Raw genomic sequence first — 12,488 nt, 5'->3', positions numbered from 1 at the left:
TTCGTCGAAGCAGCAAAATCCTATGGACGAAGAATTCGTGCCGACATTTGTCTGTCTCCAAACGGAATGGAAGTGTAATCAACATCAACCATTTTTTTTCACGATGAGTCAATCAGTTAGAGAACCTTGTTTACAAGATGGAAATAGGTAATGCGGATTTTCACGTCATCTTGAATGTGTATTCTCCGAACGGCCAACTTCCCGATTGTGTTATTTTTTCTTCACCGCTTTATAGGAGGTGACTAATACAGCAGCAGCAAGGAGCAAGGACGCAAAAAGATTAAATTCTTGGCTAATGTGCAACATGACACAAGTTTCAGAATCGAAAAAAAAAACGGGACACGTGATCGACGGAAAAGAAAGTAAACAAAAGGATTGAAGAAAGCTCTCGCGCCGTAAAAAATAGTTAGGTTTTCACGCGTGCGGAATTATTTGTTCAAGACATGCGAAGTTGATTTCCTTTTCCTTCGCGGCCGCGGACAAAAGAAATGATGACGGTGGGTGACAAGAATAAGAGGAAGAAAAATAAGAGTTGAAAATGATGGCGACTGCCCGTTTCACTGTCAAGATGGCGGAGTAGACGTATTTGTTTAAAAAAGAAAAAAAGCCGGCATTTGAACTTCTATTTCAGAACATAATGGGATGATTCTGGTTTGACAGCGTTCCCCTCTTCTTTATTCTTTATACGATGCGTTTCTGCCGTCGTAATTGCCACCACCTCGAGATGATCCTCTCGAAGCACCTCGGGGTTGACCACCACGGTAACCACCGCTGTTTCCTCGTGGCGCATATGAATTGCCTCCTCTGTCACCGCCAGATGATCGGTAAGAGCCCTGGTAATTACGCTCGCCATTGTTGCCTTGATAGCGACCTCCGCCGTTGTTGCTTTGGTAAGAACGATCGCCACCCTGGTTGTAAGAACCACGATCCATTCCGTTGCGATCTCCTCCGTTGCCCTGATGACGATCGCTGTTTTGGTACGTCCTTTCACCATTGCCTTGACGATCATTGTATCCACCTCTGGAGTTATTGTAATAGCCAGATCCTCCACGTGATCCCCCTCTTGGCCCACCGTTCCCACGTCCACGGTAGCCTCCGCGACGTCCATCTACTCAATTGACACAAACAATTAGCTATTTCATGGAAAGCCAATAAACAAAGCCACAGTTACCTTGGTCATTGGAACGGTAACTGGAATTCGTCCAAGTATTGGACTCGTTACGACTCTGGTCTTGTTGGAAAACCGGGATATCTTCTTGGGGCTCTTCGGCCCATGTCGAACTTGTTGCCGCCCGATTGTCTTGTGTTTCAACCTGAGTGGTGGGAGCAGTTGGACTTTCATGGATAACGGGTTCACAAGGGAGATCATTCGAGGGTTGTTCCGGTTGCTGATGGATTTGCTGGGGAGGTGGCTGTTGTTGGTGCTGCGTGGAAGTAGGCAGCTGCATAGACGGTGGACCAGGCACAAGAGGTGCAGCATGGGCAGCGTACATTGAAGCTGCATAGTGAGGATACGCCAGATGTGGCATCTGAGAATGTGGCATCTGAGAGTGGACCATTACTACTGCGGAGTCCATCGACGCAAGGGAAACAGGAACATGTGGAGCGGTTTGTAGAGGCATGGGAACAGATGCAGGAATTGTCGGTAAAACAGGTTTAGCGTCGATCATTGATTCTTGGATAAAATTGAAATCCGTACTAAAAATAACGAAAAGATTAGAGTCAATACTTTGACCAATAGGTGAAGTTGGTTACTCTATATCGACGGGGAAATATGCCGCGGCTTGTGGGACAATCTGTGGCTGAATGGGCAATGAAACTTGTGGTTCAATATACTCCATTCCAGGTTCAACGTAGGTTGGCTCATCAGGGAGGCTCTGGTAAACCTGCGATTAAGATGTCACATGAGGTAACATACAACGAAATATATCGAGAAACTTACCGGCTCCATGTGAGTGGTTTGGAAAGCTTCTGTCCGCTCTACAATCGGTTCTACTACTTCAGGTTCTACAGGCTCAGGCTCAACTTCTGGTGGGGCCTTCCAATCAAAGTAGCCATTGTTGATAATACTGAAGACGAGGTCCTTAATCTCACGATAGGTGCTACCTGCTACTTCTTTGTTCCTACCCTCCATAAGGTGCTGAAAATGAGCAGCTGAACCCAGGACTGCATCCTACGAAAGGAAAGTAGAAATGAAAAATTGTTTTAACTAATGTAGCCATTCAAAATTTTTTGATAGGACATACATTGAATGTCTTTGGAAGATTTTGACGATCAATGGATACTAAGCTGTAGAAAGTATCAAGTTTCTGGAGATCAGATTCACTAAGTTGGGGTGCACCATGGAATCCATTCACAAAATCTTCCCGTGCTGCAGGTGAACACAAGCAACTGAAAACTTCCTGTGATTAAATGTGGCAATTAGCAATTGCATCATAAAAGGAGGAAGGATAAAATCAGACTTGGATGATAAAAAGCTCTTTGAAGCGCGCCAATTCATGCTGCTGCTTCTCAAAGATTTCTTTCTTCTTCCTTTTCTTTTCTTCTTTGCTAGTTTCAATCCCTATTTTCTCGAAAGCTGTCAGGAACTCCTTGGTCAATTCCAAGTTGGCAACCACTTCATCATAACGATCAGTAGCACGTTGTTGTTCATCAGACAAGCCCTTTCCTCTAGCCAATTCTTCCCGATACCCATCAAGCTTAATCTGTAAAGAAGGGAAATTAATTTATTTTACAAATATAAAAAAAAATTTACTTAAGAAGTAACATCTATGGTTAGTTTTGTAATTGAGTATCATGGGGTTAACGATTTTTGCAAGGAGATTCGATGAGATGTAGAACAAAAACCATTTGACATTAACTGAAGTACCGATAGCCATATTGAGACATATAAAGCCGGCGTGACGACCGCGTGTTGCCCAGAATTGCCCTCTCTGGCTTTTCACAGAACAAAAAAAAAATGAATTATATTGTAATGTTACCTTGCGTTTTTCTAGGTTTCTGCATTTCTTCTCGATAACAACAGTGGCGGATCTGAAAGATTCCGGAAGGTCTAAAGCCGGAACTTTCTCCGCTTTAACGGCTGTATTGTTAGCAGCGATCGACGGCATGGCGCTTCCACTTAGGTTTCAGTCGAAATATCTCTGCTGCTTCTCTATTCTGCTCCTATTCTATTCCCTAACAACGCACGAGGGCAGTTACTCCCCTTTCAGCTGGTAGTGGTTCCACTGGATCCGCTCGACCGGGTTATGCAACCTCCGAGCGAACCTCAGCGATTGAAGGAGTGGAGGGCTGAACAGAGCTAAAGAGATTCATTTGTTGCCAAAGCTGCGTAAACTCTAACTCCTCCCATTTCCTTGTGATTGGATTGCATTACATATCGATTTTCCCCGAATTGCAATACGAAATTTTCTTCCATTGATAATTCATGAAATCATGATTCAATAAATAAACACGAAGCAAATGTGTTAGAAAATATCAAAATTTTATTGTTTATTTAAATGGTCCAAACATTCATTCATTTTATATGAAAATGGAATCAAAAAATGGGGTTGACTGCTATAAGTTTACGATTTATTTCAGAAAGATTAATGCCCAAGCATAATTGTTTATGAGCAGGGACAACTGGACCTGCTTCATCATCTTCTATCTTCTTCTCATCAATTAATTCCCCAGCAAGGTTCCTCTTCCTTCTGCGCCTTCCTCTGCCTCGTTTGTTTCCAGCTGCCTGGTCCGATTCATCACCCAAAAGGTCATCCCTATCTTCGCTGACACTTGCTGCTAGTCGTTGTCTAGAAGATTTTGGCTAAACACAATTTTTGCTTAAGGCATATACAGTTGAGATTTACCAAAAAATAACACCTTTCTTTGTTTGTCATATTCTGAAGCATTGTAGAAGTCTGGTTTATCTCTTTTAACCCTTTCTGTTCGTCTAATACCGGGCTGAAATCTTGATGAAGTTGATGGATCAGGTGGTGGGGGTGGGCTGACTCTAGTTGTTCGATCAGCTTCTTCTTTCATTTTAGACACCAATGCAGAAGATCTTCTAGCCACAAAAAATATGTGACCACAAGGACAGTTTTTACAGGCCACTGCCACCTACAAAACAAACATCACAAAAAGTAGTATTCACAAATTTTTTTGTTAATTTATTATTTTACAACATATTGAAAACAAGACATTTTTTATTCTTAAGTTAAGTCACATATTACATGTTTGGAACACGAAGGACAACTCTTGGTTATGGCTTTACTGTTTCCCTTTGGAGCCATAACCATCTGCTAGCTTAAAAACACTAACACTGTTCAAATAAAACAGCCACCGTAGAAACGGACGACGAACAAGGACAAGGTCTAAAAAAATTACACAACGGGTTGTCAAACGCAAACATGACTATATAGTCTGCTAGATGGATCGTATGCGTAGTGCCAGAATTGCCCAATAGGCGTAAGTTTGGGAAGGATAAAATTAGACACTACAGATCGGGGGTGGAAATTTGCTCTTATAAGGGCATTGATTTAGATTTTTTGTTATCAATGGACTCCTACGATAACACAGCAATTGCTTTTCCTTTGCACGCCTGTTTTATCCCGCCAACTTAACGAGAGACTCTTTATTTTTCATCTTTTTTCAGAAGCAAATGGAATTCCGCGTTCTACGTGAGAAAACTGAAAATTTTTTTTTTTGCTTGGATCCAGCGCGGAATGCGAACTCGACATTTCTATGTAAGGTTACGGCATAGACGGGCTAATTATAGACTGTTTTTTTTTTCGTATTGTGTGTAGACTGGACCCATATGGGCATTGCTAAGCCATCCACCGAGAGAGACGCATCTCGTATACTTCTCTAACGTATCCTTTCGTTTCCTGTGCGGAAGCAGTCTAACACAATGGCTAACATTTCGAGAGCGCGAAGTCGAAAGCGGGCCAAAGGGGAAATCTGCCACTTGCTTTCTCCAATAGATTCAGTCACATCGGTAAACAACGGTGAGCAGCCATTGAATTTGTGTGTTCGGGACGAATCTTTACCAGTGTTACTGCCTCGCGGAACAGCTACCGAGGAGCAGGTGATCAGGAATTCTACCATCCGACGACGGAAGAAGCGTTCTGCAATCTTTCTTCCGCCAGAGAAGCTTGCCGATAACGACGTTTGTATCTGTAAATTCAAATTTGTTGCTGGACAGACTCCAAGATTACAGGAAAAGAAGATCCTTTCCCTTGATTCTGGCGGAAACTTCCGTTTTTTCCCCGAATTACAGCACCAGCAAAATCAGGAAAAACAACAACTGCAGCAGCAAGAACAGCGTAAACAATCGATCATTGCATCAGTCACCGTCCCGCAGCAGCACAACCAACAAGTCAAGCCGATCCCCGCTTTACTTCCGATTAATACTATTCGTCCAAACTGGTGCCCACCACATTCGCTTACAACAAAAAATCCACCTCGAAATCTTGCAGCAGCATTGTCTTCGTCTTTACTAGATATCAGTCCCGGTAGCGGAAGTAGGAGGTTATCACGACGCCAAAAGATGGAACAAACTTTTGGCGACAAGGGATTTCTAATCCAAACGCAACACGTTCCAGCTACGGAAGGATCTGCATTCTGCAAGTTCCGTCAGCTGAAAAAATTCACCCGCTACTTGTACCGATCATGGCGACATTATCTGCCCGATGAAAACCCCTCAGCCAATTCTCCTACCGAATAAGATTGGGCAATAAAAGTGAAATGCGGTCAGCAGGCAGGCCCATGTGCATACTACAAGTTGAAAAAGCAAATGTGAATCACTTTTTCTTACGTTCAAGTCATATCACTGCCACGTCACAAAACTATGTGCTTCATTCATTTAGCGAACGCTTTTCGATCCTTGTAACATTACGGTTTAATATTTGTTTTTGTTTTTGTTTCCGGAAAAATAGACACAGGGTGATGTATACCTCTTTATTTGTCTGATCTGGTTCCTGTTCGGAATTCGTGCCATACTTGCAAAAAGTGCACTCTACGACCCCATATCTCTTTTTGTCCCCAATAACTCCAAAACCTAAAACAAAATTATAACAACGTAAGGTACAGTCATATTAATGGATAACACAAGTTACGTACAGTCCAAATAGGGCACCACCCAAATGTGCTGCATGATCAAATAGCTTCCAACGCATTACCAAACCTATTGCATCGAACGAAAGTAGCGCCTTCAGACCCTAGTATTACCGATAATTTTGAATTAGAATAATATGGAAGAAAAATTATGTGAAATATAAAATTTAATGAAATAAAACTCACTGAATCGGCAGTGAAGGTGAAACCAGGAACAAATGCCACTTGGAGTAAAGCGTTGGGGTGCTGAGAGCAAAAATAAGCAAGAACACCCATAACAGCTCCAGACTTGACAACGATTCCAAAGATATAGATTTCAAATTTGACGGAAAAAATTTAAATAGTTTGTAATTTACTGCTCCAAGGGAAAGGCCAGGCATGCGCAAAGCTGTTTTAAAGATGTGGCTGGCCAACGATGAGACGACCCCGGCAGATAGGTAGAAACCTAAAAATTGTTCTTTGCCCATCGAGTGTGCGGTAGCTAATGACAAAGAAAAAAATAATAAACTAGATTACGTAAAAAAAAAATTGAAGAATATGATTGATACATTGCATGACTTTAGGAGGAACCTTACCATTCATAAAAGACTGAAGAACATACATATTGGCTCCAAAATGTAGAAAGGAGTAGTGGGAAAATGTTGAAAACACCATTGGCCAACAAACAGCTCCTTCAGAACCAAGCTTAGGTCAGTAGAGATAGAAACCCATTGCATACATTTTCAACTTTTAATTTACTTGCAAATGGGTTAGAGCAAAAATATAATGTCATGAAGTTTTTCAATGAAGGGATTCTCCATGCCAACAGAACTGTTGCATTTGCCAGCAAAATACCATAAAATAATTTCTGTTCTTCTGTCTGACTATTCCACCAATGGTTCATATGATTTCTTAAATCACCCTGTATTGGGAGCAATCCATGAGACCATGCATTCCAAGACTCTGTAAAATATTTGTTACATGTTTCAAATTTTGCTGCCTTTGAATCCATCCTGTAGCTTTTTGTTTGAACTGTAGTGCTTTCTTTCTCATATTTTCATATTCCCAAATAGCAGCCAAGGACAAGCATGACCCTGTAAACTTGATAATGAACAAAACATCTAACAATTTATAAAAAAGCTGCAGGAAAAATGGAACTAAGAAACCGTACCCCAACTGTGAAAAAAATTGGTCCTATCAAACGTCCATTGCCTTCTGGTAATATGTTAGGTTCGGCAGGTGTGAGTTCCACCCTTCGGTTCGGTTGTAATCTTGAAGAGCCCCCTCGACCAGTCCACTTACCACCTGTAAAAAAAATCTGGCGTAGATTGCTCGATTTTGCTGGTAAATGAGGCCGGTTACTGACTAAAATACGAAAACTTTGCAGAGATTGCATTTTAAAGCTTTAAAGAGGTAAGATCTTTCCTAACTCATTCCTAAACACTAAAAGAAAAACAAGCAGACGAAAGCGACAGTCTAAACTGGGTAAAAAATTATACCGCTTTCCGCACCATAGGAGTAAAATCAAATAGAAAACTTTTTACAGTACAGACAATAAAATAAAATAATTCAACAAAATTCTAAGTCTAATGGGTTCTCTTGAATTTAGAGCAATTGTTTCTTAATTTTTTTTGTCTTAATGAATTCCCGTTATAATAATTCGCACCAGGTGGCGTTCGGGAACGTATACAGAAGAAAAACTATCGGTACGTAACGACAGGAAAAAAAGTAAAAACCATCTCCTGGATTGCAAATTACTTCAAAAGGCACTAAGCAAAATTCTATTAGCTGAGTAAATCTATGTCATGGCAAATATTGCTGTGCAACGTATAAAAAGGGAGCTGAAAGAAGTTCTGAATAGCGATGAGGTAACGCAATATCGTAACAAACTTCTAATCCCTTGATTGTTACCAACGTCATTATGCATTCGTTGTCTTTAGGTCGCACGGTGTTCCATCCATGTCGAACTTGTTGGAGAAAATTTTTCTGAGCTCAAAGGAGAGATAGCTGGTCCTCCTGATACTCCATATGAAGGAGCTAGATTTCAACTTGAAATCAAGATCCCTGAAACTTATCCATTTAACCCACCCAAAGTTCGCTTTGTCACAAAAATTTGGCATCCCAATGTGTCTTCAGTAACTGGAGCTATCTGCCTGGACATTTTAAAAGTAAAGCCATTAATAAGCAACAGGTTAAACATCATGCAATGCTAATATCACATTTGCCAAAAGCACCAATGGGCTGCTGCCATGACTCTACGAACAGTGCTGCTGTCACTGCAAGCCTTACTTGCCTCACCTGAACCTGATGATCCTCAAGATGCTGTTGTAGCAAGACAGTGTAAAGAAAAACCTCAGATCTTTCAACTCACCGCTCAGCATTGGGCACATGCTTATGCAGGAGGTGAGTTTAAAAAATCTGTGAGAAGAGGAAAAAAATTTAAACATCATTCTTTGATTCAATAAAATTTTGGTTGTATGGAAAGGTCCGTCGATCAACACAGACTACGAGAACAAAATTCGACGATTAAAGGATCTTGGTGTAACAGAAATGAACGCACGAGCATCACTTTCATCTTGTGACTGGGACCTAGAGCGCGCAACTGAGCAGATATTTAGTTAGTGATTTGTATCTTTTTAAGCCTTTTTATATGTAAGCAAAATTTATTGCCTACAGTTTTGCATCGAGTGAATGGCTAAGGTGTTTGAGCAATTTATGAAATTCTTTGCGTTCTTTCATGGTCTTGATCAGAGAAGAAAGGGAGATGGGGTAAGTCCATGCAAAAAAAAACGTGGGCAATTTTTTGGCACTTTTTTGGCTGATATTAGCGCCTACGACTGGGAGAAACGTTTTTGTACATTCCCCACCCATTTTTATAATTTCAGAAACGTAATTTGGGCGCCATTTGTCAATTTTTCATGGTGCTTCTTCCATCAAAGATAGGGTTAAAATTAGTTAATGAATAAATCATCAATAACCAGAATTAAACAAATCAAAAACATACAGTACGATCTACGTACTGCTTCTCTCAGACGTTAGATAACGCCGATGTCCTTCAAATTTTGCACCCCGTGGTCTTGCCCATCTCCCCTTCATCTGTGATCTTGATTGTCATATCTTTAGATTGAATATAAATTGAATTAAAAAAATTAGTTTGTGTTTCCATTCTCTTTTTGTCTTTTCTGAATCACACAAATTTAAGGTTAAGTCGCCAGCCTATAATAAAAGCTGGTGAATAACCTCGTAACTGGCAAAGACAATTCGAGCAACGAAAAAAGTAACTCGTCCTACCGTCGTAACCCGTCGTAACGCTACCCTAAGAAAGCGAATAATAATGCCATTTATGGTGTTAAAAAGAATTGTTGATCATCGACGAGGATGAGATTCGAACTCACGCGTGCAGAGCACAATGGATTAGCAGTCCATCGCCTTAACCACTCGGCCACCTCGTCTTCTAATGATGATTTATTCAATATGAAAATCGGAAGTCCGGAAATGGAATGACGCGCTAACGTAATAAAACATCTGTTTATAACCAAGCAAAGAAAAATAAATAGGTATAGCGTAAAGAGGTACGGTACGTATCCTTACCTGCTATTCCTTCCGTGGAAACGAAGTAAAGTTATATATACCCATTTGCCTGCTAAAGAAACTTTTCCGGGTGACTGTACAATGATATCACAACTGACGAAGATAATTCGAACGACAGAAAAAGTAACCTATCACGAATTAAATAGAAAGCGAGTAATAGGTGGTTTAAATAAAAAGGAATAAGCGAATAACGACGAGGATGAGATTCGAACTCACGCGTGCATAGCACAATAGATTAGCAGTCCATCGCCTTAACCACTCGGCCACCTCGTCGAAATATGACGATTTATTTAATGTCGAAATCGGTAGCACTAAAATGGAATGATGCGCTAGCATAATAAATAATTCATTATAGGGCAAAATTTATAGTTTTGGAACCTTTGTGTGCGCAGAGGTTTTTTTAAAGATTTAACTGTGCGTTAAAATTTTGTTTTTTCAAATTCCTTTTCGTTTTACCAGCATCAACCGCGTATGTCAGTTCAAGCTTTCATTGCTAGACGGGAAAGTAGCTTGACTTCCGTAGTTATCGTCTGCTAAAAATGGCGCGGAAATGACGTTCGTTGGCATTTGTTTGTTTTCTAGGGTGCGCATATTATTCGCAGTATTAAAGTGGTTTATGAAATGAAATTCAATTATTGCGATGGACAGCGCCCTAATCATTTGTTTGATTCTCATCTGATGTCATCACTAGGCTGTACTTTCTCGGATAATTCTTACGCTCCTATTTCAAAAAGTTCAAGAAAGGAGTATTTTAATGAGAAAGAAAAAAACAACATACAACCAACTCTTCTTGAATCGTTGTGCCAAGTATTCCGAACTAACAAGTCTAGCCTAAATTCTCCCTTTCATAAATTAAATCAGAATGAATTTGGGAAAGTTAGAAACACTGTTACATTCTACAAATCTCGCATACCAGATACCAAGTTTGTTGAATGGTGTATCGAAAGTGGAGAACACTCTACCTCAACCACATGTCAACCTGAGGCAACTACACAAAAGTTAGTGTGCCATTTCCTATCAAAGAAACACAAAGTAATGGGGAAGTTGGTGATCAACAATGCAGAAAGGAAACTTGTGATGCCAAGAATAGTAATTGATGGGTACAGTAATTTTCAGTTGTTGAAGAATATGAGACGGTTAACTGATGCAACGGTCAAGGACATGTACACGGTCCCAACTAATCATACAAAATTAAGTGACATTGACATCACAACCAGCAGGTTGCAGATTTTTGGTGTGGTTACAGCTGTGAATAAACTCCCAACAAAAACAACATCATCATGGCATTCCCTCATATGCATATCAGATCCTTCGCTGATTCCTGTTACTGATGGTGATCAAAATGATAAAATGGCCCCTGGTGAGTTCAAAATGTCCCTGTTCATGAATATGCTGGAAGATCATCCAGAATTTCATCGCGGTGACGTTGTTCGTTTTACTAACGTTAAGGTATAGTAAAACATGTACCAACGTGCCCATTAGTAAAAATGCTATTAATGTTTCGTTGATCCCACAGATTGAATCGTACAAAAATCGATGTGATGGACGAGTATTTAACAAATCAGATATTACCTTGTATTGTCATCCCGATATTAAAGCACCAGTTATCCGTGAAAGTAATCTCTCGATTCATTACTCAAGTACTGTAGGATAATCACCGTGTTAAGCACAACATGTAACAATCCAGGTTTTCAGGAAAGAGCTGCTGTGGTGCGTGTGCTAAGTCTCTGGTGGACGTTGAATCATCGATTCTTCGATTATGTGACACCAAATCCAATTTATCATCTTCCTACAAGATATCCAGGTATACGAGCCTTTAGAGAACTGTCTGATCAACTCGTCTGTGACCTGTATTGCCAGGTATTCTTATACTTAAACGGTATGATTTAATTGAACCTTGTAGGGCAACCCAGTATTTTTGGTAATTGGCTTTTAGGTAGTGAGCATGTCCGAAGATTCATCAGATTTAAATTTTTTATGTGTTTGGGACGGCACTATCTTTACCTTTGAAAAACGTCAACAGTCTACTACGCATGAAGCCTCGTCAGTCACAGAACAAATTTCCAAAGAATCGCAAGGCAGTAAACTCACTTTTGGGTTTCTAGGACTCGCCATTTTTGAAACCGAATGTTGGAACTCTATCAGGAAACAAAGAGTAGTACTAATACAATACAATCGATCTAACTGTCTTTAGCTAACCAGTTGTTTTTCGGGAAGATTTCAGTAAACGATTACGTTTTGATGTGCGAAGTGAAAGTCGTCTTTTTGACCGAAGAGACATTGACCAACTTAAGAAATGTTTATGCCTATCGTCATCCATGTGTACTACTTCGTCCAGCAGCAGGTGGAATAAAAAAGATACCACTTGATCATCACGAAGCGTACAAAATCCGCTCTCGCTTACACCGACTTCCCGACGAGTTGGAAAAGATGGATCATTGGCAATTCCCACCTCCTGCGGAAGAAAAAGTACCTGAAGACCCTCTTTTAGTTCGTCTGAACGAATCTACTGTTCAAATGAATCTTCTCAAAAGATTAAAACGCTCGTGAAAGAATAAACGAAGACCATTTTGGTACAATACTTGCGTTTATTGCAGTAACAAACGTTGAAAAAAAAAAACACAACCACGACTATTGATTAATTAAGCTGCACAGAGTACAGTGACGCGCACATGGCTTCTTATGTTTTTTTTTGTTTACTTTTTTTCTTGTCAAGTACGTGAGACGTAGAGTGTTAATTATTATTTAAAAACATTTGAACTAATTTGTGTTTGTTCTCTTTGGGAGAGAGAGAAAAAAGACCAACCACACGATACTAGATGAAC

The 12,488-nt window shown here is 40.2% G+C and overlaps 6 protein-coding genes and 2 non-coding genes across 10 annotated transcripts; 3 read left to right on the top strand and 5 right to left on the bottom strand.

The window, feature by feature from the left end:
- Positions 1-608: 608 nt before the first annotated feature.
- Positions 609-3,261, bottom strand: LOC130697406 (caprin-1-like). The gene is made up of 7 exons (XM_057520303.2): positions 2,982-3,261; positions 2,463-2,705; positions 2,247-2,402; positions 1,943-2,173; positions 1,756-1,886; positions 1,172-1,698; positions 609-1,108 (listed from the first exon to the last, which is right to left on the bottom strand). Exons 1-7 carry the CDS (start codon positions 3,108-3,110, stop codon positions 675-677), a joined length of 1,851 nt encoding a protein of 616 aa, XP_057376286.1. The 5' UTR covers positions 3,111-3,261; the 3' UTR covers positions 609-674.
- LOC130697480 (ubiquitin-conjugating enzyme E2-22 kDa-like) lies at positions 2,174-9,171 on the top strand. The gene is made up of 5 exons (XM_057520384.2): positions 2,174-2,186; positions 7,804-7,940; positions 8,013-8,240; positions 8,304-8,475; positions 8,558-9,171. The coding sequence occupies exons 2-5, from the start codon at positions 7,878-7,880 to the stop codon at positions 8,692-8,694; spliced, it is 600 nt and encodes a 199-aa protein (XP_057376367.1). The 5' UTR covers positions 2,174-2,186; positions 7,804-7,877; the 3' UTR covers positions 8,695-9,171.
- Positions 3,466-4,369, bottom strand: LOC130697552 (UPF0547 protein C16orf87 homolog). Of its 2 annotated transcripts, none has more exons than XM_057520462.1 (3): positions 4,212-4,369; positions 3,862-4,098; positions 3,466-3,805 (listed from the first exon to the last, which is right to left on the bottom strand). In XM_057520462.1, the coding sequence occupies exons 1-3, from the start codon at positions 4,275-4,277 to the stop codon at positions 3,539-3,541; spliced, it is 570 nt and encodes a 189-aa protein (XP_057376445.1). In that variant the 5' UTR covers positions 4,278-4,369; the 3' UTR covers positions 3,466-3,538. The 2 variants fall into 2 exon arrangements, with proteins under 2 accessions (XP_057376445.1, XP_059350298.1); XM_059494315.1 differs by having other exon boundaries at positions 4,161-4,362.
- Positions 4,662-5,932, top strand: LOC130697551 (uncharacterized). Its single transcript, XM_057520460.2, has one exon. The coding sequence runs from the start codon at positions 4,889-4,891 to the stop codon at positions 5,702-5,704; it is 816 nt and encodes a 271-aa protein (XP_057376443.1). The 5' UTR covers positions 4,662-4,888; the 3' UTR covers positions 5,705-5,932.
- On the bottom strand, positions 5,924-7,547 carry LOC130697550 (presenilin-associated rhomboid-like protein, mitochondrial). Of its 2 annotated transcripts, XM_057520458.2 has the most exons (9): positions 7,435-7,547; positions 7,244-7,377; positions 7,054-7,173; positions 6,832-6,994; positions 6,669-6,764; positions 6,450-6,574; positions 6,280-6,381; positions 6,100-6,197; positions 5,924-6,037 (listed from the first exon to the last, which is right to left on the bottom strand). In XM_057520458.2, the coding sequence occupies exons 1-9, from the start codon at positions 7,466-7,468 to the stop codon at positions 5,938-5,940; spliced, it is 972 nt and encodes a 323-aa protein (XP_057376441.1). In that variant the 5' UTR covers positions 7,469-7,547; the 3' UTR covers positions 5,924-5,937. The 2 variants fall into 2 exon arrangements, with proteins under 2 accessions (XP_057376441.1, XP_057376440.1); XM_057520457.2 differs by having other exon boundaries at positions 7,244-7,544.
- Positions 9,172-9,442: 271 nt separating the features above from the next.
- On the bottom strand, positions 9,443-9,524 carry Trnas-gcu (transfer RNA serine (anticodon GCU)). The gene has a single exon. It is a non-coding gene; the product is annotated as a tRNA-Ser (tRNA).
- Positions 9,525-9,854: 330 nt separating this feature from the next.
- Trnas-gcu (transfer RNA serine (anticodon GCU)) lies at positions 9,855-9,936 on the bottom strand. The gene has a single exon. It is a non-coding gene; the product is annotated as a tRNA-Ser (tRNA).
- A 246-nt stretch (positions 9,937-10,182) lies between these two features.
- Positions 10,183-12,244, top strand: LOC130697467 (uncharacterized). Its single transcript, XM_057520370.2, has 5 exons — positions 10,183-11,112; positions 11,180-11,279; positions 11,351-11,523; positions 11,600-11,818; positions 11,881-12,244. Exons 1-5 carry the CDS (start codon positions 10,285-10,287, stop codon positions 12,211-12,213), a joined length of 1,653 nt encoding a protein of 550 aa, XP_057376353.1. The 5' UTR covers positions 10,183-10,284; the 3' UTR covers positions 12,214-12,244.
- Positions 12,245-12,488: the final 244 nt, after the last annotated feature.

This window comes from Daphnia carinata, chromosome 3 (assembly GCF_022539665.2).
Source record: "Daphnia carinata strain CSIRO-1 chromosome 3, CSIRO_AGI_Dcar_HiC_V3, whole genome shotgun sequence".
NCBI lineage: Eukaryota > Metazoa > Arthropoda > Branchiopoda > Diplostraca > Daphniidae > Daphnia > Daphnia carinata.
The sequence above is the reverse complement of the archived record's forward strand: the minus strand, read 5'-3'. Positions and strand labels throughout refer to the sequence as shown.